Source organism: Musa acuminata, chromosome BXJ2-9, assembly GCF_036884655.1.
Source record: "Musa acuminata AAA Group cultivar baxijiao chromosome BXJ2-9, Cavendish_Baxijiao_AAA, whole genome shotgun sequence".
Taxonomy (NCBI): Eukaryota; Viridiplantae; Streptophyta; class Magnoliopsida; order Zingiberales; family Musaceae; genus Musa; species Musa acuminata.
This window is the reverse complement of record NC_088346.1, coordinates 5,047,501-5,068,959: the sequence shown is the minus strand read 5'-3', so window position 1 is coordinate 5,068,959 and position 21,459 is coordinate 5,047,501. Positions and strand designations below refer to the sequence as shown.

The 21,459-nt window shown below is 36.5% G+C and overlaps 1 protein-coding gene across 2 annotated transcripts in view; it reads left to right on the top strand.

The window, feature by feature from the left end:
* The first annotated feature begins 1,221 nt into the window (after positions 1–1,221).
* The window catches only part of LOC103997200 (urease), a 20,619-nt gene continuing 381 nt past the window's right edge, over positions 1,222–21,459 (top strand). Inside the window, exons 1-19 of one of the 2 annotated variants that reach the window (XM_009418371.3) lie at positions 1,224–1,865; positions 2,263–2,410; positions 3,136–3,209; positions 5,497–5,542; positions 6,528–6,633; positions 9,192–9,334; positions 10,597–10,707; positions 12,407–12,570; positions 12,656–13,034; positions 13,129–13,237; positions 14,029–14,168; positions 14,495–14,632; positions 14,712–14,803; positions 16,409–16,538; positions 16,614–16,772; positions 18,044–18,214; positions 20,466–20,600; positions 20,878–20,949; positions 21,391–21,459. The exon at positions 21,391–21,459 is cut by the window's right edge and continues 381 nt beyond it. In XM_009418371.3, coding sequence (XP_009416646.2) covers positions 1,768–1,865; positions 2,263–2,410; positions 3,136–3,209; positions 5,497–5,542; positions 6,528–6,633; positions 9,192–9,334; positions 10,597–10,707; positions 12,407–12,570; positions 12,656–13,034; positions 13,129–13,237; positions 14,029–14,168; positions 14,495–14,632; positions 14,712–14,803; positions 16,409–16,538; positions 16,614–16,772; positions 18,044–18,214; positions 20,466–20,600; positions 20,878–20,949; positions 21,391–21,459 — 2,484 coding nt within the window. In that variant the 5' untranslated portion in view covers positions 1,224–1,767. Of the gene's footprint in view, positions 1,866–2,262; positions 2,411–3,135; positions 3,210–5,496; positions 5,543–6,527; positions 6,634–9,191; positions 9,335–10,596; positions 10,708–12,406; positions 12,571–12,655; positions 13,035–13,128; positions 13,238–14,028; positions 14,169–14,494; positions 14,633–14,711; positions 14,804–16,408; positions 16,539–16,613; positions 16,773–18,043; positions 18,215–20,465; positions 20,601–20,877; positions 20,950–21,390 lie in introns of both variants that reach the window. The other variant, XM_065124831.1, reaches the window with a different exon arrangement.

Genomic DNA, 21,459 nt, shown 5'->3' with positions numbered 1-21,459 from the left:
TGGAAATTTTATTTATAAAAGTATAAATATATTAAAAAATTAAATGCAAAATCAGTTTAGTAGTTAATGTTGGAATGTTGGAGTCATAGGTATTATATTTAATTCTCTATCTCTCTCTACAATAATAATATTGTTATTATTATTATATATATATATATATTAATAATAATAATATAAAATAAAAATGAAAATGAGATAAGACTTGTTCTACTTGTATCGATGCTCGAAACTATATTGATACTAAAAAATATCCTTTCATTTTTATCCGATCATCGTTTATTATTTAATCTCTACTCATCGAGGGTGATTCTTTATGAGTATTCGAGATAGCTTATTCACTCAAATATCCTCGTAAGGCTTACACTATTCTCTAATGAAATATCATAGTTTTATTCAAAAATATTATAACTTAGATAAATCGACTAAATACTATAACTAAGACAAATTGAATAAAAATCAAATGAAAACTAACTTATATACAAAAATAGTTTTAAATAATTATGTCTAAGAATAAGAATAACTAGGAAAAGAAAATTAGAGTGTTTTTAGCCTATCTACTTATTCAAAAACAATGTTACTGAGGTAAAGGAATTCAAAACTCAATGATAATTAGTTTATATATGAAAAGTTTTAAATAATTATCACAATAACAACCAAATTGAAAGACTTATAAGTCTTTATGTTCTTATATTCAATGTTCTTCAACAGTAGCAATACATAGAATAGATTTAGAAATTGAAGGGAGGATTAACCTATTAAAAAATACTATTAACTATTGATAGATTCACTCTATTGACCAATCATAAAAAGAAAAAAACTGATGTCATGTGAAATATATTCTTATGATTAAGAAAAAGTAAGGGTAACCATTGGAAAAATGATATCTCCTAAAAAACAAAAAGAGATTTTTCTCTAGAAATATTAGCATATCCGGTTAAATCTGAAATGTTCACAAAGGGTCATCTTTTTTCTGCACGAATCATAACGGCATACGGTGCCATTTACTCTTCATCCAACGGACAATAAGCTGCCACGTAAAGACGCAACTCTGGCTGACACGCCGATCGACGAGGCTACTCAGAAGTGGCCACGTGTGTGAGCTTACACGCACTCGCCTATGCTGTTAGTAATATATTAAGAACGAATTCTAACAAAATAATTCATATTTTTCGAAATTTCCCGCATAGCGCTGAAAATTCCGAAATAGACCCTCTGATCGTATAAAAAGTCATTTTTGCCCCTCCGCTGGCCAAGCCGCGAGGGCCGCCGCCCCTTGACCTCGTCGGCCCAGCCGCTGCACTCCTCGCCCACGATCCTCACACGAGGCGGCGACGGCAAAGGCATGCACCCCCGCTCCTCCTTCCTCCCGTGCGGTCGACGGCGAGGGCACGCGGGCCGCCTCCCCTCCTTCCTTGCCCGCGGTCGACGGCGAAGGCTCTCCCCTTCTCGGCCGACGGTGAGGGCACGCAGCCGCCCCGTCTCCTTCCTCGCCCGCGGTTGACGACGCGCCCCTTTCCTTCCTCTCCTACGGTCGATGACGAGGGCTGTAGGCGAGGGGAGGGGGCGGGTCTATGAGCGACGGCGAGAGCCACGGGTGAGGGGATGGGGCGAGTCTAGGAATGGCGGCATAGTGATAAAATGGTCATTTAAAAAAAAAGATGCTGTTTCGAAAAATTTCATAGCTAGGGTGGTTTACGGGAAATTGAAAAAAACAGCAATTTTTCCGAGAATTGGCCGTATATAAATAAGAGACTAGTGTCGCCCTCGATGGTTTTGGTCTTCGCCCTTAATAGAGAGAGTGGGCGATATATCCCGCACAAAGCCAGCGGCCATTCGATCCGGCGAACCGCATCGAGGAGGCGAAGGTGAGCAATCTCTTCGCGATATTGCTGTAATCGAGAGGAAAGCTTCTTTTTCTTGTGTGTTCTCATGCCCTTTTGATGCGCTCGAGCGAGTTCTTCATGTTCTTAATGGTAATTGTTCGCCGCTCGAGTTGCGAACGAATCGTTGTGAGAAGCCAAGCGAAGAAGAAATCATGGTTGAAAATGTGCCGAGAAAGGGGCAGAAAACGCAGACTCAGACCGGGAAAATATCTTGGACGAGGAGAATAAGTGTGCTCACCGCTTGGTGAACCCACCTCCGATGCAATGCCAGGGATACATTTTTTGAATCCTTGATTCCATTTTTGATCGCTTTTGAGATTGTTATATCTAGAGATTTAGGATTTTAGAGTTATTTCTAATACTTGTGGATGTTCTGTAGCTGTTCGATCTCTGTCCGAGAAATGAAGTTGGTACCCAGGGAGGTGGAGAAGATAGCCCTCCACAATGCTGGGTTCCTGGCGCAGAAGCGCCTGGCTCGTGGCCTGCGTCTCAACTACACCGAAGCTGTAGCGTTGATTGCGACACAGGTGCGTTTTAACCCCATCTTGATGGCCTCATGCTCACTCAGCAACTAATCTTTGCTTGCGTCTTTCAGTTTTTGGTTTTTCATTGTAGATAATTATTTGCGCCTTTTATTGTGATGTTTGTCGATAAATTTTGTTAGTGTTTCTGTTTGAAAAATTGAACACACTTAAATTTTGTGTTGTAATGCACTGTCGATTTTTGCGACCTTCAGTAACAGAAATCAATGGTGGTCTCTTGGCCTTTCCAATGTCAGTGTTTTTAATGATACATTTTTGAGGAACTCCTGGCAGTCAACTGGTGGCAAGTTGCTCTAATCATGATTCTAGTACAGGTCCTTGTACGTAGCATAGCGTGATGTAATAATGCAACATGCAGAGCTTAATATGGTCATTATGATAAGTGACTTTTGACACTGGTATATGCATCAACACATAAGAATCTGTTCTTTTAGCTTTCTGATATGATGTTTGAATCGTGATGATTATTTTGGTCTGGGATATCTTCTATGATCTTTTTGCTTTTTATTGAGCACTTTCTTGCAATGACTTTGAATTAATGATAGTTGATGCTACTTAAACTTCTGGAGCGTTTTTGTTAGATAACCTGCCTTATCAAGAATGACTCAAAATAGTTCACTATCGTGTAGTGATGCATGAGTTTTCAAATGATACATCAAAGTCTCATAATTCAAATGATATAACTCCTGTTCTATGAACTTATCACATAGATTCTAGAATTTGTTCGTGATGGAGACAAAAAAGTTTCAGATTTAATGGACCTTGGAAAGCAGCTTTTAGGGAGGTAAGTGACTATCTGAGTTATGCTATATTTATGTAGAATCGTAGATGATGTAATCAATACAAATAGCTGCAGACAATAGTTTTTTGTTTTGCGGTTTTTGTTGGTCAAAACAGCTCTACATGATCTCATATACTTTTGTTCACAAGGATTAGTTCTGCTAAGGTGTGAGGGTATGGATCATAAAACTGATGTAGAAATGTAATCTTGCCTTTTATGTCTTACTTTTTGTGAACTCCATGGAGAAGTGAGAAATTTGTTAGTTTGGCACCATGTTTTGCCATATTTATTCTTCTTATGCCTCTTCTTGTACTTTAAAACATTTTAAACTAGAAATATGGTGCTGCAGACCGCATACTATCTCAAGATGACAAGACCTTGGCTGAAATGAGAAAGCCAAAAACGAAATCAAGTTTGGTTTTGCTTTAAAATCAAAACCACATGCTATCTCAGGTCATCTCCATTTGGGGAGCAGAAGCGCCAAATATTTTTAATTGTAATTTTGGCCCTACTTAATGGGCAAGTAATGGAATAGTTTGGTTTTGCTTAAAAAAAAAAATTCAAGGTTTACAATATTGCTTGTACTAGTCAGTACAAGCAAGTGGTTACTGGTCTGATAGTGAACTGGGATGCAGGTTAAGCAGTTTTGTTAGGTTTGGTCCAGTATAGACTACACCACTAGTAAGCTTCCCGTACTTGGGTTACTAGGCACTAGATACCCCAATACTGAACAACACTGTCATTAAGCCTATGTCTGATACCCCAATACTGAACAACATTGTCATTAAGCCTACCATCTGCATCTGGTACATTTATTCCTTTTTTTATTGATGATAATTGTCATGATTGTTTTCTCTCTTTCTTTCCTCCTCCTAGTGCTGTGGTCACTTTTTGCTCCCTACTCTATCATCATCGCCCTTCCTCTTTGCTGAGTTGTTGGTGTCTGCACCTCCGTCACGTCACTGTCATCATCATGTAGCCATTGCTATGTCCTCCTTCCATTACACGTCACCTCCTTTTCCTGACCCTTCCGCTGCCTACTCCTGCTCCTCTACCACCTCCACATCCTCTTGCCTCCTCCTCCTCCATCTCCTTCCCTGCCTCCCCTTCTTTGCCTTTTCTTCGACCTTCTCTTCCTCATCCTCCGGTTGGACCTGGGCCAGTCATTGAGCATAATGCCTACCATAAGTGCTGAAGATTTAGATGGAAGTAGATAGGTTTACGTTCACAATGCCTACCATTATGAAAATAACCTCTCCATTGTTGGGATAAGACTGTAGATTAGCACATCTCATACATTAGATTGCTTTTATAGTTTTGTTGGTTACAAGAGAATGATCTTGAGCTTGTTAACCATTATGGTTCTAAATCTTGGGTACCGGATCCATAGCAATCCATTCGTTGTTGATAGTCGTTACCGTCATAGTTTTGAATCTTGGGTACCGGATCCATACTAGTCTATGGCCGAATTGGTCCGGGCCAGTTCATACTAGCATACTGACACATGAGATATTGGTACATGGTATCAAGAAAGGGGGCAGGAGGAGGATGAGGAGATGAAAGGAGAATCCCGGTTCATGCCCGGACAAATAAATACTGATTGGTATATACTGGTCCAGATGAAATCATATCAGTAAAGCTATTCTGGTGCATTAGCTTGTGTTTCAAATTAGCTTTGGGTTTCGGCCCCCGCCCCATCTAAATGGGTAATGGGGTGGGGATGGAAGATGCAGGATGAGGAGGGGATGGGGGAAGCACTCCCCACCCCCGCCCCCGCCTCTGGCCCGTTGACATCTCTAATACTAGACATACATATGAAACATACTGAGTTGGTTACATCAACTTTTTGGGGGTTTTTTTTTTAATACACTGACCTATAAACCATAGATGATTTGTAACTATCTTAAAAGATCGTCTTTAAATATGAGGTAGTCTGATAATTATCACCTTAAATTTTAAATTAATATCTTCATTATCCTCCAGCCAGTTCCAGGGTTGCTGAATAGATACTTTTTTATCTGTTTCATTTTCTCCATCTGCTTTGGTTCTTTTTGTTTAATTTCTATTCTGTAATCGTGGAGGCATTTGACCCTACAAGTTGCACCTGCCACCAGCTGGCATGTGTATGGTATATGAAAAGGAAAGGATTAATTCTTATGTCATCCAATGTTTCTCACCGCATCTTGAAATATGCTCTTTGTTATCTTGTTGGGACTTCACTTTTGACATAGTAATACAACTGTTTCTTGCTGCCACCACCTGATTATGTTTGTCTTTGTGTGGTTATCAGGCGACAGGTTCTTCCAGCCGTTAGACATCTTTTAGATACTGTTCAGGTTATTCCTTCATATTTGTATAGTTTAAAATTTGCAGCCATGTAATTGCTATAATTGAATGTTCGTATTACTATTATTAACTTACAGAGAAAACAATCAGCAAATTGTGATTAGAAAAAAAAGAAAATATATGATGAGGTGCTCAGACCTGCAAGATTCTTGGTTAACATAGTGTACAATTTACATCTCACCTGCAGTAGTCTTGCACATGGATTTAACTTTCTATTTACTCTTAATGCTTAATTTTCTTTCCCCTCTCCTCTTCAAATTAATGGTCAGTCATATTTTGTTTTTCATCATCAGCAGAATTATCTTATTTTTCGGTATAAGTTTGTTTTTCATTGTTGTAGCTCCTTATTCAGATGATTTAATATTTATGAGAGCTGAAATAGTGGTAATTCACAATTAAAAAAATTGTTGGGTCTTGTTCGGGAAAAAAAAACTACTCCCTGTATAAGAAATACCTATTTATATGTTAGAGAAATAGTCAAAAGAATTGTATTGTGCATGTTTGCTTCACTGATGAAGGTCAAATAAGTGAAAGGTGTTGGTTTCCATTGCATGGAATGCATTTCCTATTTTCTCAAAATTAGTTTTATTTAATTCATCCTAGATATTCTTCTGGTCTGCAAAAGAACAAGGGCTAGTAGCAGATCAAGTTTTTTCATATATGTTGAGTTTTAAAATCTTTTCCACAGGTTTTTTTTGGTATTGGTGGTTTCTTGGTGATCATTAAAGCATTTTAAGTATTTGCAATGATCATCAATTGATATTTATCATTCTCCTCTTGATACCCTTCAGTCCTGACAAGTTTGAGCCTCTGCTTTCTGCTTTAATTAGACAAAATATTATGTCTATGTTATCTTCCAGCAAACTATTTTGTTTTTGGATGTTTTTAAGATTGTTTTTGTGATGATGGGCGTTTTTGTTGATTTTTTTTTCTATTACATTTTCCTGCAGTACTTGACATTTCTTCTTCTTTAAGGTTGAGGCAACATTTCCAGATGGGACAAAGTTAGTCACCATACATGATCCAATTGCAAGTGATAATGGAAATTTAGAGCTGGCATTACATGGTTCTTTCCTTCCAGGTAGAGCTCTCCAAGATTATCATCTGCTCAAACAAATGAACAAGCTAGAGACCTGCACCACTTAAATGCTTGTATTTTGTTCCATACATTTAATAGCTAAAATTTGTTGGACACATCAGCATGTGTTGGCTGGACCGTTGGCACATAATTTTTCCATAGGCCTTTCTGCTTTGGAACCTGTCTTAGATATAAAATTATAAATTATTTTTATTTACTTCGTCTGTCCTATACAAAAACTGGGTTCTTGCTGGAATGTCACCATGTTCAAAGTGTATACTGCACAGAAACGAAAAGTCTTCTCTTTTTAATATCTTATATTCATTCATCATGTCACCTTGTATTTAGCTACTCCGACTATATGAATGATGTTTTTAACTTAATCCTTGGCCTATTAAACTATTTTGGTAAGTTGAATTTTCTACTTTATGTTCTCTACAGTCTACACATTAACAAACAATATTAATCTTTGAATATCAAATCTCCTGCATTATTGGAGCAAACAGATCGTGTTTCACAGTGTTGATTTCTCATATAAGATTTATCAATGTGTTGGTACCTTTAAGGCTTAAAGTTTATACTAGGTTAACTCTATCATTATGCATACATCTATGTAACACAATAGTCTTAGGTTAACTTAAAATCTCCAGTACTTAATATAGAAGATTCAAAGTAAAAGATCCAAATCGTCATAGTTGATCCAGATTCTATTAAGGATCTCTAAGTGAAACATATGATACTCGAAGGTTTTTGCCCACCTGTCAACTCGTCCAGAAATGAGTAGTCCAAAGTTTATTGTTTCATTTAATATTTACACCACTTGATGAATCAGTAAGTAGATCTTAAATCTCATGATTTTTTTTAATATGGGGCACTTCATTTTGGATTGTCGATTTTCTATTTGGCGGTTATTGACTTGAACTGGAAACTTGCATTGTTAGGTCAACCTGAGATGAATCACACAAATGCATGTACATATATGTATATACATACATATAATAACATATAATATACATATATTATACATATAATATAAATAAATAAATAAATAATATATATATATATATATATATATATATATATATATATATATATATATATATATATATATATATATATACATCTACAGAACCTTTTTCTTGTCTCTATAATTCTTTTTGAAATGTTGTATATGTATGATATTGAGCATGGATGTACACAGGCCAGTGAAGGCACTGACTAGTTAGCAAAATTTGTAAGGATTTGAGGGTCTAACATCAACATACTTATGGAGAGCAGCAAGGGTCTCTTTTGTTGTTGTTGCCTGCCTGAGACAGGTTGTAAACATGCACACATGTTTCATTGGTTATCCATCAATGGAATGAAATAGAAGAAGATGAAAATTTGATGCTTTGTACCAGAGTCTGAGCAATAACCATGTGACAACTAAGATCCATGTTGCACTTGATGCTTTGTACCAGAGTCTGAGCAGCATAGTTATTCTTTTCCCTAGGTTTTCCAAATATATCCTAACTGTGCCAAGAGTTTTGGCGGTAAACAAAAGGGTGCTAACTGTTGGCGTGACTTGTACTGCATTATGCAATATGCCCCTTGCAAACCAGCTCAAACCTTGACTCAAACGGTGCTGAGCCAGCTCCTGCTGGTTTAGTCACTCCTTTTAGGTCAATTAGTCCAATACTGTATGTTGAATGAAGGGAAAAAAAAAACAAAACAAAAGAAAAGGTATCAAATGGGTACTGGATACTACTGGTGGGTATCCCTAATTCCCTGTGCATCGTTATGTTGGAACAATATGTGCTTCTTGGTATATATCAGCATGAATGGAACTGTCATCCTTAATGCTTGTTTTTTACCTTGTACTGCTCCTGACTGCTTAAGTGCCTCAGATCAACCCATGTAGTTGACAGTTTTTTAAACTCAAATACTGAATGGAACTCTTACCATGGAGAAGGCCTGACAGCAGCAATAAATTTGCTTCGTTGCAGCCTCGGTGTTAGGAATTGAAATCATATAAATAATCTGTTTCCATGCATGTCTTAGGTTGCTTTTATCTGACTGTACTTGATCTCTCGGATGCCAGGTGCCTCATGCAGGCATTCCTAATGCATCAAATGAAACTTCTGTTTGAGAACCTAATGGTCAAAAAGGGCATGCATTTAATTCATAACAATGATAAACATTAACCATGTATTGAGTTCATAACTAAGTCCAATTCTTCAAAGTAATTCGGGATATACGTACCCATATCTTTGTTAGTACTTGCTAAATGTGATATACATCCACTGTAGGAATCTGGGTAAGCTGATAGTCACACTGATATGACCTTACTGATCATATTCATGTTTCAGGATATTATGTTGGTCAATTTGTTCTTCTAAGCCTTTTGTTTTTTATGCATGGTAAATTGGAACACTTGAAAGAGCTACTTTGTTATTTGTTTTTTCTTTGCTGACATTTTTCCGGGCAAAGTAAAAGCAGATGTTTTAAAAACTTCCAGCTAACCTAATATGCAGAAGAAACTTTTCATTGTAAATACAGTAACTCTATTTGGATTCTTGCAGTTCCTTCAATCGACAAGTTTGTCGGGAATGAACATGACGGCTTCCCTGGTGAAATTATTGTTGGCTCTGGGAATATTGTAATAAACACTGGAAGAAGAGCTGTCACCATAACAGTCGTTAACAAAGCGGATAGGCCCATTCAGGTAAGGTTGCTCTATTCTTGGCCTTGTGCAATTAGTCTGTTTCATGTTTCACCTTTCAAAGATTAGAGACTCCGTGTCTTATGGATGGTTGACACACACCATCCCTACACTAGAGTTGACTCAAAGCAATGGCCGATATCTCATTTTCTACCATTCATATAAAACTATTTAATGATTTGTACAACCATGATAGTCACAGGTGTTCTCTGCCGAACTGCACTACTGTGTCAGTAGTGGAACGACAACCATGCAACTACTGGGAGCCTAAATCTTTCTTTTATTCTCTTGAATTGGTTTACTTCATCTTGTGACTGTACTACTACTGAAGTAACTGCACCAATATGTCAGTAGTTGAATGAGTTGGTGGAAAGATCTCATTGAGATCTGAAACATATTTGACAGCATATTGACAACATTAAATTAGATTCTGATGTTGGTGGTTTTGAAATTTGGACAGAAGATGTTGTTAAGTTTTGGTTTATATGGAAAGTTGATTTAGAATTTATTTGAAGATGACAGATTTAGTAATATTGATGATTTATGAACAAGAGAGCTGTTACACAGCACAAACTAAAGCTGATTGTCATCTGCCTTACTGCCCTGCTATGAGTTGCACCAACATAGCCATTCCAGTGACAAGAAAAAGAAAGAGATGAGGGAGAAAGAGGTGGAGCAGGAGGAGATACTCTGGAAGTGAAAACCTAGGATGCAGCCTGAGGCGAACATTCTAGCAGTAACTTTGATCATGGTGGATGCCCCTTGACAGAGCCTTTGACAACTCAGTCTCATTTGAGAACTCTCTCAAGTTCTAGTTGAAATATTCCCCATCCTTGAACGCCAATGGGATAAGCAGTCCTGAGAAGGATATATGCCATTTGTCATTTAAAAAAAAAATCTAAATCAATTACACTTAGAAAAGGATATGTGTCGCATTCCTGCATGAAAAGGATATATATGTCACCTGGTATGAGGTGCCATAGGCTGAATGGTGGTCCATGATTCGGAAGCCTATAAGGTATTTGGTATATTGCTTTGTTGTACTTGTTTACGCTCCATATATGGAGGTCTAAATAGCTATGAATTTGTTTTATGTTGTATCAATGGATACAAGGAACATAGAATACGTCATTATTGGATCAGGGTATGACATGAAACTTAGAAACTTTTAAGGTGCTTGTGGTTTATGTTGGTGTTTCTCATAATTTTCTTACATATTCTTTGTCTTATTGTTATTATACTATTTTGACACAATTCTTTTGCAGGTTGGAAGCCATTATCACTTTATTGAGGTTAACCCATACTTGATTTTTGATAGAAGAAGGGCTTATGGTATGAGATTAAACATATCAGCAGGAACTGCTACACGGTTTGAGGTTATGCCCATCAACACTTTATATATTTTAGATGAAAACTTTCTAGCTTTTGTACAACTCAATAAAACACAAAATTAAACAAATGACATATTTGGAAATCAATAGTGGCTTTGAAATTTTATTCATGAGCAATTGATACATCATTTCTGGATTATGAATGTGTAGGTACTTATTGCAAGCTTCCCTTCATATTTAACATTATCGTCATCATCATAATCAACAACAACAACAAGCCTTATTATTTGGGTTTAGCCGCATTGATCTTTTGTTCTCACCTCTTCATATTTAACATCATTTGTGTAGTTTCACATGTAGTTCAGTGGCACTTGAACATTCCTAGAGATACTGACAAACGAGGGAGGGTGCTTTGAGGAGATCTAGGGCATGCTTGGATTTACTTTTGTATTTATGGAGGTTCTTTAGATACACTTTGTTAAATTTTTCTAAAAAAGGATGAAATTCTTCATTTCTCAGGATTTACAAATCTACCAAAAAAACATTTTAAAAGCATCTGTCTAGTTGAAATTGGGTAATGTCCTTTGAATTGTACATATAATGTTTGCAGGTAAAGAGTCATTTTCCATCAGACAACAAAAGTTTATTTTGTCTAGCTTCTTTAGGTGATTGCCTGTGGAATTCTGCTTGCTTAAGAACTCTTTCTAAATTTTCATCGTTACCCTTCTATGCTAAAAGAATTTGGAAGAAAAAAATGCTGTTAGTCAATTATAGGTAGGTGTTGAAGAAAATGATCATGTTGTAATCAGATTATACATTCTTAATCCTCTCGATGGAACTGTGCTTACTTTATGAAGTTTTTCTATGGTATACGTCTGTTGTTCGGCTTGAACAGGTAGTTAGAACCTATGTTCCATTAGTGGACTGGCACAACCTGGGGTCAATATTTTGAATTTGATTCTCAGTCAATATATAGCTATTTACTGTTATCTCCTCCCAGGAATTACTGTTAAATGTCTGCATACTAATGTACAGATTATTTTCTTCACATTATTCTCAGGGGAGTCACAACATTGGCAAGACCTCATTGTATATAGTATATATATTACTTAAACATTGATACTTTTGTTCAGACTTAAGTGAAATCAGCAGTCATTATGGTTATTCATTTCTTTGATTGAAATACTGTCACTGCATTGGTATTAAAAAAATTCCAATATTTTCATGCTCTGAAAGCACTTTCATTATGACAATAGCAATCTGTTTTGTCAGTGCGCCTCTTGTTCTCCGACAGAAAGACATAGTGCTTGCAGAAGAAGCACTTTTGGTTATCATTGTGAGCTATAGAAGCCTTGAAAGTTACCTTTCTTTTCATTTTCCGTAGAAGCCAAAAAATTCTAGGTTTTACTGCTAGATATTCATATTATCAATTGAAGTTTTGAACACTAAAAGAAACACTGGTCATGCTCCCCTCACTTTGGAGCTGAAATTTTTGTTGCTGAATTTCTAGTTTTCTTTTTCACAATAGTTATCATTATTGGCAAGCCAGCTTGAGCCATGTAGCTGCACTATATGTGTACTAATTCATTGAAATATTTTAATATAATTACTTTAGGTGCCCAATTATCTGCATAGGCATTCTGCTTAGCTCCTAATGTGGTCATACTTAAAGGCTTAAAGCTTTCGTACAACCTTGTTTCTTGTGGAGCTTGACAATTTGCTTTTGGATCATAAACTTATCCAGCCGGGGGATGCCAAATATGTAACCCTTGTCAATATTGGAGGTGGCAAAGTTATCAGAGGCGGAAATGGTCTTGTAGATGGTCCAGTCAATGATTCTTATATAGAAAAGGTGATGGAAAATGTGATAGCAAAAGGCTTTGGCCATGCAGATCAGTCAGATTCCAGGTGCATGTTTGTTTTTTTTCGTTAGTCTGTCAAAGTCAACAGTATTTAGCTTGATTCCTTTTCTATATCTAATGGTTGTTGGCAGTGAAGGTGTCACCGGAACAGATTCTAACTTAACCACAGAAGTTTCTCGGGAATCCTATGCAAACATGTATGGGCCTACTACTGGGGATAAGATAAGGCTTGGTGACACTAACCTATATGCAGAAATTGAAAAGGATTTTGCAGTCTATGGCGATGAATGTGTGTTTGGAGGTGGAAAAGTTTTACGTGATGGAATGGGGCAGGCTACTGGCTATCCAACCTCTTGTTGCTTAGATACAGTTATTACGAATGCTGTAATAATTGACTACACTGGAATTTATAAAGCAGATATTGGTATCAAAGAAGGAAATATTGTTGCCATTGGGAAGGCAGGAAATCCAGATGTAATGGATTGTGTGGATGCAAACATGATTGTTGGGGTATTTCTTCTACGTTTGATGCAAGATTTATTCTTTTCAAAGCAATAACAAATCTGTTGGCTATAATGTTTGGATCTTGTATATCTCAATGCAGGTCAGTACTGAAGTTATTGCTGCAGAGGGCATGATAGTAACTGCAGGAGGCATAGATTGTCATGTCCACTTTATATGCCCTCAGTTGGTGCGGGAGGCAATATCTAGTGGTCATCACTTTTACTTGCTAAACATGATGGTTAACTAATGAGTATAATCTGCTTAGATTTCAATTAAGAAATTCAAGAATCTGGACTATGTAACGAATTTCAGTTAAATGTCGTTGAGTAGGATTTGAGAGCTTAATTACTTAGGTTGTATTTTTGTGGTGATGAGGACATAGATAATATATTTAATGGGATGCTGGATGTGCTTAAGAAATCATATACTTGAGAACCAGACCGATCTTACTACCAGGCTTCAAAAATGAAATCATGCATTTAAGAACACATTATAAAAGTATTTATGTGAATGCCAATTCATTCTATTTAATTTAAATTGAGTTATTTTATTTTTTATCATTCAGAGTTCAGCATAAGTTCTTTTACTGCATTTAGCTTTATGTTATATTTCAGATTAGTTCCATTAGCTTCATTTTGTGGCTAATATATATACTTCTCTAAGCACTGAAGAAATGTTCTAAACTGTCAGATAATACTTTCTACAAGCTGCATGGAACTTGAAGTCTTGATATCTTTTTTGAGACTTGTGGCTTCATGCATCAAAGAATGTTGCACCTTAGTTATTAATCATAATTCATATACTCTATTCAGTTCTCTCCATGCATCTTATAGTTTATCAACTGGAGCATGGCAGAGCCCTAAGTCACTGATTTTCTTTGCTGTGGATGGTAAAACAAGATGATTCTATTGTAGTTGCTGAAACTCTGGATCAGATCTTGTCAATTTTAACTACAAGTACATACCAAGTTTTTAATAGGGCAACAATGTCATATGTTTAGGTATCACAACACTAGTAGGAGGTGGTACTGGACCTGCAGATGGGACTCGGGCAACTACTTGTACACCTGCTCCATTCCAAATGCAGTTAATGCTGCAATCAACTGATGATTTGCCAATCAATATTGGCTTTACAGGGAAGGTACTAATGTTCCACCTCTAGTTCTGGTGTATCACATGCTAATGTCACTGATTGGCTGCCACTAAATTAATTCAAACCGACAATCTTTGCCTCATAAAAGAAGGATAATCACTTCTTTTTCTTCATTTTCACAGACTCCAATTTTTACCTAATATCAATGGAATCTGGAGTTGTATTATTGCTGAAGTGAATCTGAGGTTACATTGTTATAAGGAGATGTATTAATATTGCACCAACAGACACTTTATTGCTTACCCACTAGTACTATTTGTATATTCACAATGATTTGTCTAATTCTCTTTACAAACATTCTAATGGATATCCAGGGAAATAGTGCAAAACCAGAGGGGCTAGTTGAGATAATTAAGGCAGGAGCAATGGGTCTCAAGCTTCATGAAGACTGGGGAAGTACTCCTTCAGCAATTGATAACTGCTTGACAGTTGCTGATGCTTATGATATTCAAGTAACTTTCATGATACCATTCTTACGATTTCTTTGTCTTAGATGTGTATTTCTTGACATTCCTTTGAAATCTTGACCAGGTCAATATTCACACAGATACACTGAACGAGTCAGGATGTGTAGAACATACGATTGCTGCTTTCAGAGATAGGACAATACATGCATATCATAGGTAAGCTTTAAAAAGGCATTTGTAATCAGTTAAGATAAATTTTCATTTAGATTAAGTACACGTCTCTTACTTTTAAGCTATGAACATACAGCTACTTCTGTTAGTTTAGAAAGTTCTTCTCTCTCATAACTGATGTAAGAGCTTTGTAAATACAGTAAGGATGTCAGATAGAAAAGATCTGCACAAGTGAAATTGTTTTATAGATGTTAACAAACCAATTCCTAATTTATTTGAGAAAGAACAAAATGCCACCTAGTTGATGTATCAATATGCCTGCTACCTTTTAAGCAGTTCGGAATAAATTTCTTAACCTTCCCTAATCAAGCTTTCTCTTCCATTGCTACTCTATCAAATTATGTGTATGGATGATGCACTGATCATATATATGTGGCTCCCTCATGGATGGTTTCCATGAGATCAACCACAATAATTATCTGTTGGTCCCATCCATTTTAAACTATCAAATAAATTTGCCATTTCAAATGGTAGAAGTCAATGGTATAATTGGACTGAATATTTACATTAAGCAAATTGAAAATTGTATCACTTGAATGACTGCAATCTTATGGTCTATCTCTATCCTCTGACTTGCTTTCCTTCCTTGTCCAAGTGCTTATCATGAGTGGTTCCTCTTTTCTAATGAATTTTATTGGCCATAGCTCATGTTTGCTTCTAAAGTAAAAATATACAAATCTACCCTTGATCCAAAACGCCAATCGTCCTTGTTCCTTGCTTTCAGAACTGAAAGTCAAGTACCAAAATTCTTGAAGCATCAGTATCTGCCTCTCTCTTTCTCTCTCCTCTCTCTTCTCCAAGAGAAAAAAAATCTTATCAGCTCATCAAGTTTCTTGATAAATCAATTAGGAAGAAGAAAGATAAAGCAACATATGGTGAAGTGGAAGAGTTAAAACTTAAAACAACAATATTTCTTAGCATTGATCTGTGTGTGTAGAGAGGATGTGACAATTTTCATCCTTCAAATCACAGTTCAGTTTCGTTCATGAGAACTTCCAATCAGATTTTAGACAAGATTCAGACATCAACATAGGCCGAAGTGTGAGAGAAAATCATCAAGACAACAATTTAGGACTCTGGCAAAGGAAAACCTAATAGATCCATTAGAGCCCAAATGTATGATTTTTGGACTTTCAGCACCATGTTGTATGCAGTCCATTCAATTGGTTGTTTGGACTTTGGAGACTGGCTGAAAATTCCTTTGATGAATTGTAATGATAACATATTAGGATGGCAACTTTTCCTCAGTGTAACCAGAGCATTGTACTTCTAATTATGTGGCCTTCTCTAGAAGTAGAATGACATCTATTTTAACCACATTGTACCTGACTAAAACCTGATTGCAATCAGGACAATTATTTCTTTCTTGTTTCTATTTGCCTCTATCAGAAGTTGGTAAGAAACTGTGAATACCATTTCTGCCCTGATACTCATCACCTAACTTAGAACTTCTGAATGAGGCTTGGCCATTTTAGATTCATGTCACAATTGAATTCTGCCTTTGTAGCATATCACAATTTGATCCGAGGTTTGAGTTAAAGATCTCCTTGCACTTGAGTGATATGGCTATAAGACTAACCCCATTTACAGTGAAGGTGCTGGTGGTGGTCATGCTCCAGATATTATTAAAGTATGTGGTGTAAAAAATGTTTTACCTTCATCAACAAATCCAACACGCCCTTTTACTTTGAATACCGTGGATGAACACCTTGATATGCTGGTAATACATAAACTATCTATTGTTTTCATGATGTTTTACCTTATTCACATCTAAACCCCAGCTGATCTCTTGCAGTTGGTTTGTCATCATCTTGACAAAGACATCCCGGAAGATGTGGCATTCGCCGAATCTCGGATCCGTGCTGAAACAATTGCTGCAGAAGACATTTTGCATGATATGGGAGCTATCAGTGTCATTTCTTCTGATTCACAAGCTATGGGTCGTGTTGGAGAGGTCCTTTAATATCCCTTAACTTCAATTTCTGAGCAAGGATTGTCTTATTTTTTGTCTTGTCCTGTGCTGATTGGCAGCTGATGCAGCATCTGTTGTTACCAAGTGCCAGTTCCATGTCAACACATGCATACTGGTGGATTAATGATGACATACATAAATATACATGGAGGCAAATGACAAAGGGACTCATTAACTGTTGAAATGCCCATAGTTAGTAGCAACCTCCAAGAAAGCCAAAGCTTCCATTAAAACATCATAAGATCATTATAGGGGGCTATTGCTGCTGGTACTAGTTGACTTTATCAGTGCCAAGTGGCATGACCATAGATAATCCTAAAGTATGCTGAAAATATCTGGTTAATGGTATTCCATATAGGTGAGGAGAAAGTATTACACGCTGAGAAAAAGATAAAACACATGCTTAATAATGTGTATATAGTCCTATATCATCTCAAAGATCTCCAGACTTAATTGAACATTGTTATTAGCAAACTCCAAATTTCTTACTTGAAAATGCTGCTGAGGAAGTCTTTCAAGTACAATGATTGAATTTTGAACTCCAAGACTATGCACTTTGAAGCCCATGATAGGAAAGGATATTAAAACTATGCACTTTTCGAGGATAACTCCCGGCAGTGCATATACTACTAAGTTCTATCTCATCTCCAATAGTATAAATATAGCAATTCACAAATTTTCTGCTGAATAGCAGCATGTAGAATAGAGGAGAAATAATCTGACAGTGCAAACTGGAGGTTTCCAACCTAGAAAAGCTAATTGTACAACTTATAGAATATCTCATGTCAGTGACGTTACTGACATAAGCACACTGTATGTGCAGGGTGGTCCTTACTCATTACAGGTTTTGTGCACACACTGGCATTTGATGAAATTGCATGTCGTATATAAATCTCATATAAATTAGATTCTGTACTCAAGGTTTATACAACCATATGATTCTACTTACTGCTGAAAATTTACTCAAGTAGTTTGACTTATGCCTGGATAATAGAATGAGCAATGGCTATCAATTTTTTTAAAAAAACTTGAGAGATCATTTGTTGCTTATTAGAAACCAAAGATATATATTCTATCAATGAATTCCAATTATGTAAAACCAGTATATTTATGGCCTATGAGCTCATGTTTCTTTGGCTTATAAAATATTGTTGCAGTACAATAAAGGAAACAACCTAGGCACCATATTCCTTTGGTAATTTTGGTACTGCTTTAGGGTTCTTTCAGTCTTAAAAGTTCTATTAATTTGGTAGGTGATTACCCGGACATGGCAAACTGCTCACAAAATGAAGAAGCAGAGAGGTAGAACACTTGAACCCAGTGGATGTGACAATGACAATTTCCGGATTAAGCGATACATTGCAAAGTACACCATCAATCCAGCTATAGTTAATGGCATTTCACATTGTATTGGTTCTCTGGAGGTATGCCTTCTTCGTTTTTTTATATTGGATTTTGAGTGATAATATGGGGCATGTGGGTTATGGATTTGTCTTGAACATCTTCAAATTACATTAACTAAAAATATATGGATATGGAATTCAAGTGAATTGGACTATTGTGTATGCTTGTTGATAGCAAGGACTAATAATATCTACTGTTTTGCTTTCCTACATGCCATGTGGTTTATGATTGTGTTGTGAACATCCTTAGTTTCAGATAACATAAGATAAATAATGTCAAAATTAAATTACACTTTAATGTACTTTTATTGATTGAGAATAACTATTCTTAAAGCATTGTAACTTTGAAAAGATTATTTGTTCTAGGAATGTTATGTTGTAGAATCTTATTATGCAGTGTTCTTAGTAACAGCAGGATCGAGAAAATGGCTGAAAACCGAACTGCCATGTACACCATATTTTATACAACTAACTGTATTGGTATATCCAGATATACCAACCACCCTGTGCGGGATGGTTTTTTTTCAATTATATTTAGTTAGTCAAGTTGGCAGAACTTCTCCTTCCATATTATTCATCTAGAACTCACCAGTTTTTAGGGATCCTGGTTTGACTGCATTAAGTCATTAGCTAATCATGATCATCATGAAAATTCTGCCTTATTGTGTAACCTGCATCCTGAAAATCCTTTTGAAAAAGAAAGAAAAACATTTCATTTTATAACTAAAGAAAATAATTAGGAAGCAGAGGTGTCTGCTGGATTTTGCAGCATTGTGCTTGTTTTCTTTTGTGTTTGGGCTCAAAAAATGATCTTTTATATCCACTTCTTTGTTAATTTGTGAAAATTCTGAAAATTTCCACTCATTGGCATGACCTGGAGATTTTAGTGTTAGTTACATGTGTAAGGGCTTCATACTTTGACATTCTCGAAACCTTATTTTTGTTGAAGTGCCATGCAGTAGATTTATTTTGCAAAGAGTAGGTGGTAAAGACAGGATTCGAGCTTAGGATCGTGTACTAAACTATCAAAGTCTTTACTAGCCGGGCTAGTTGACACCTTCAAAAATCCTTGTTTTGCTTGAGGTGCCATGCAGTGGATTGCCTCTTTGTTAGAGAATACGCCACTAAGAAGGATATTGTGGGAATCTTCGAAAATAGTTCAAACCAAGATTTAAAATCTTGGTTCAATGCCAATACCAATTAGTGGTTATACTGGTAAGTTACTACTATGGATTGATGCACTAACACTGGGTACATTTTGGTTCCACTCAGACCACATGGAGAGTGAGAGGGGAGGGGAGGAGAGGAGAGAAGTAAAAGAGGAGGAAGAGAGGTGGAGAACTAGTGGAGAAGGAGAAGATCAAGGAGGTAGTGGTGGCAAAGGTAGAGGATGAAGATGAGGAGGGGGAGTAGGTGGTAGTGACATCGACGAGGAGGAGGAATAGGTAGTGAGTGACGTAACAAAGCAGGGATGAGGCAGCAGTTATGCTGTAGGGAGGAAGAGAAGGTGGATAGGAGAGAGAGTGCATGTGAGAAGGAGAAGAAAAAAAAAAAAAGATAAGAGGAAAAAGCAAGAGGCAAATGAGGAGTGGGAGAAAGTGGCAGTGATCCATACAGGACGCTGTAGGTGGTGGCGGCAGGGTGGAGGATAAGGCCACGGTGATGCAATCGGTAAGGTGAGGGGTGAGAGTGCATGAGAGAAAGAAAAGAGAAAAAAGGATAGCAAACAGGGCAGTCTTAGTTCTGAACTAAGATTGTACTTAAAAGTTAAAGCTACCGGGAATATGTACTGAATCAATTCTACAATAGATGTTAAGTGTGTTTGACCAAAAAAAGTCCTTTATTATATCCTTTTTCTAACCGTAACTTTCTTTTGTTTTGATGTCTTAAAGATTGATTTTATATTTTTAAGATTTCTAATTTAAATGCTTTTTGACAAATAAAAACACAAATCTTTAGAAAGTGTTTCAATGATATTTAGATGATACAGTTTGAGAATTTATTTTTGAGGAAAATCAATTTTTTGGATGACCGCTTTTACTGTCTTATAGTTTTCCTGCTTGTTAAACTTTACTGAAGATCTGTGTCCTCATGTAAGTCTATGCTGAAGAGGTAAACCTAAGAAATAATTGGGAGCATGCAGAAGCATATAAATAATGCTGAACATGTTGGAATATCTAATGTGTTCTCTAAGAAGTTCCTCATAAGTTAATACAAAAGTTTTAGCTTTGTTATCTCATATGCAATACAATCTTAACCCTTATCTGGACAGGCTGGAAAATTTGCTGATCTTGTTATCTGGAAACCTTCTTTCTTTGGTGTTAAACCTGAAATGGTAATTAAAGGTGGTGTGATTGCATGGGCTAATATGGGTGATCCAAATGCTAGCATTCCTACACCAGAACCGGTATTTCTTCTTTTCCATGATTTGGTTTTATCTCATCGGCAAGCTTCATTTAGTCAAATCCTCTATGAGCTATACTGGTTGCCATACGTTTTTTTTTCCTATGGTTCTGAATTGACTTCTTGATGTGGAAAAAGATAAGTCAGATATTTGTTTCTTCTGATGACTAGAATGTCATAATTTGACTCTGACATTGGTGATCAGTTGTCATTTGATTTGTCATTCCATTACAGCTTCTGTATCTGTGTTCCTAAAAGAGGTAGTGCAAATGTGTATACAGGTTATGATGAGGCCTATGTTTGGTGCATTTGGCAAAGCAGCAAGCTCCAACTCTATTGCTTTTGTGAGCAAGGTAATTCTTCTTTTTCAGGACAAATTATGTTGTAGCACTATATATGCATACTAAATTAATGACGAAAGGAAGCTAAACTTAATACACCTCATGTCTTTAAGGTAGAGTTAATGGCTATAAAATTCTGCTGAAGTACTTTGATAAGCCATGCAAGTCTTTGAAACTTTGTCAAATAAACAAACCTTCCAGACTTCTGTGTCAGAAGGTGATTTGTAATGCTCAATTGTTTGCTATCATCTTAATTTAGAAAGATTAAGTCAATAGAGGAGGTTACAGGATTTCCAGAATCATTATAATGCAGAATATCATTAAAAAACTATGTTTGGTGTCTGCAACGTTGCCAAAGTAAAAACAGGACTTGATCTGTTAGGTTAATCAAATATATTATTAACAAAATCTGTGCATGACAGCGTCCGATCTTGACTTTGCTATCAATTCCAGGTTGCGAAAGATGCAGGCATTGCGAACCAGTATGGGCTGAAGAAGCTGACGAAGGCTGTTGGTAACGTT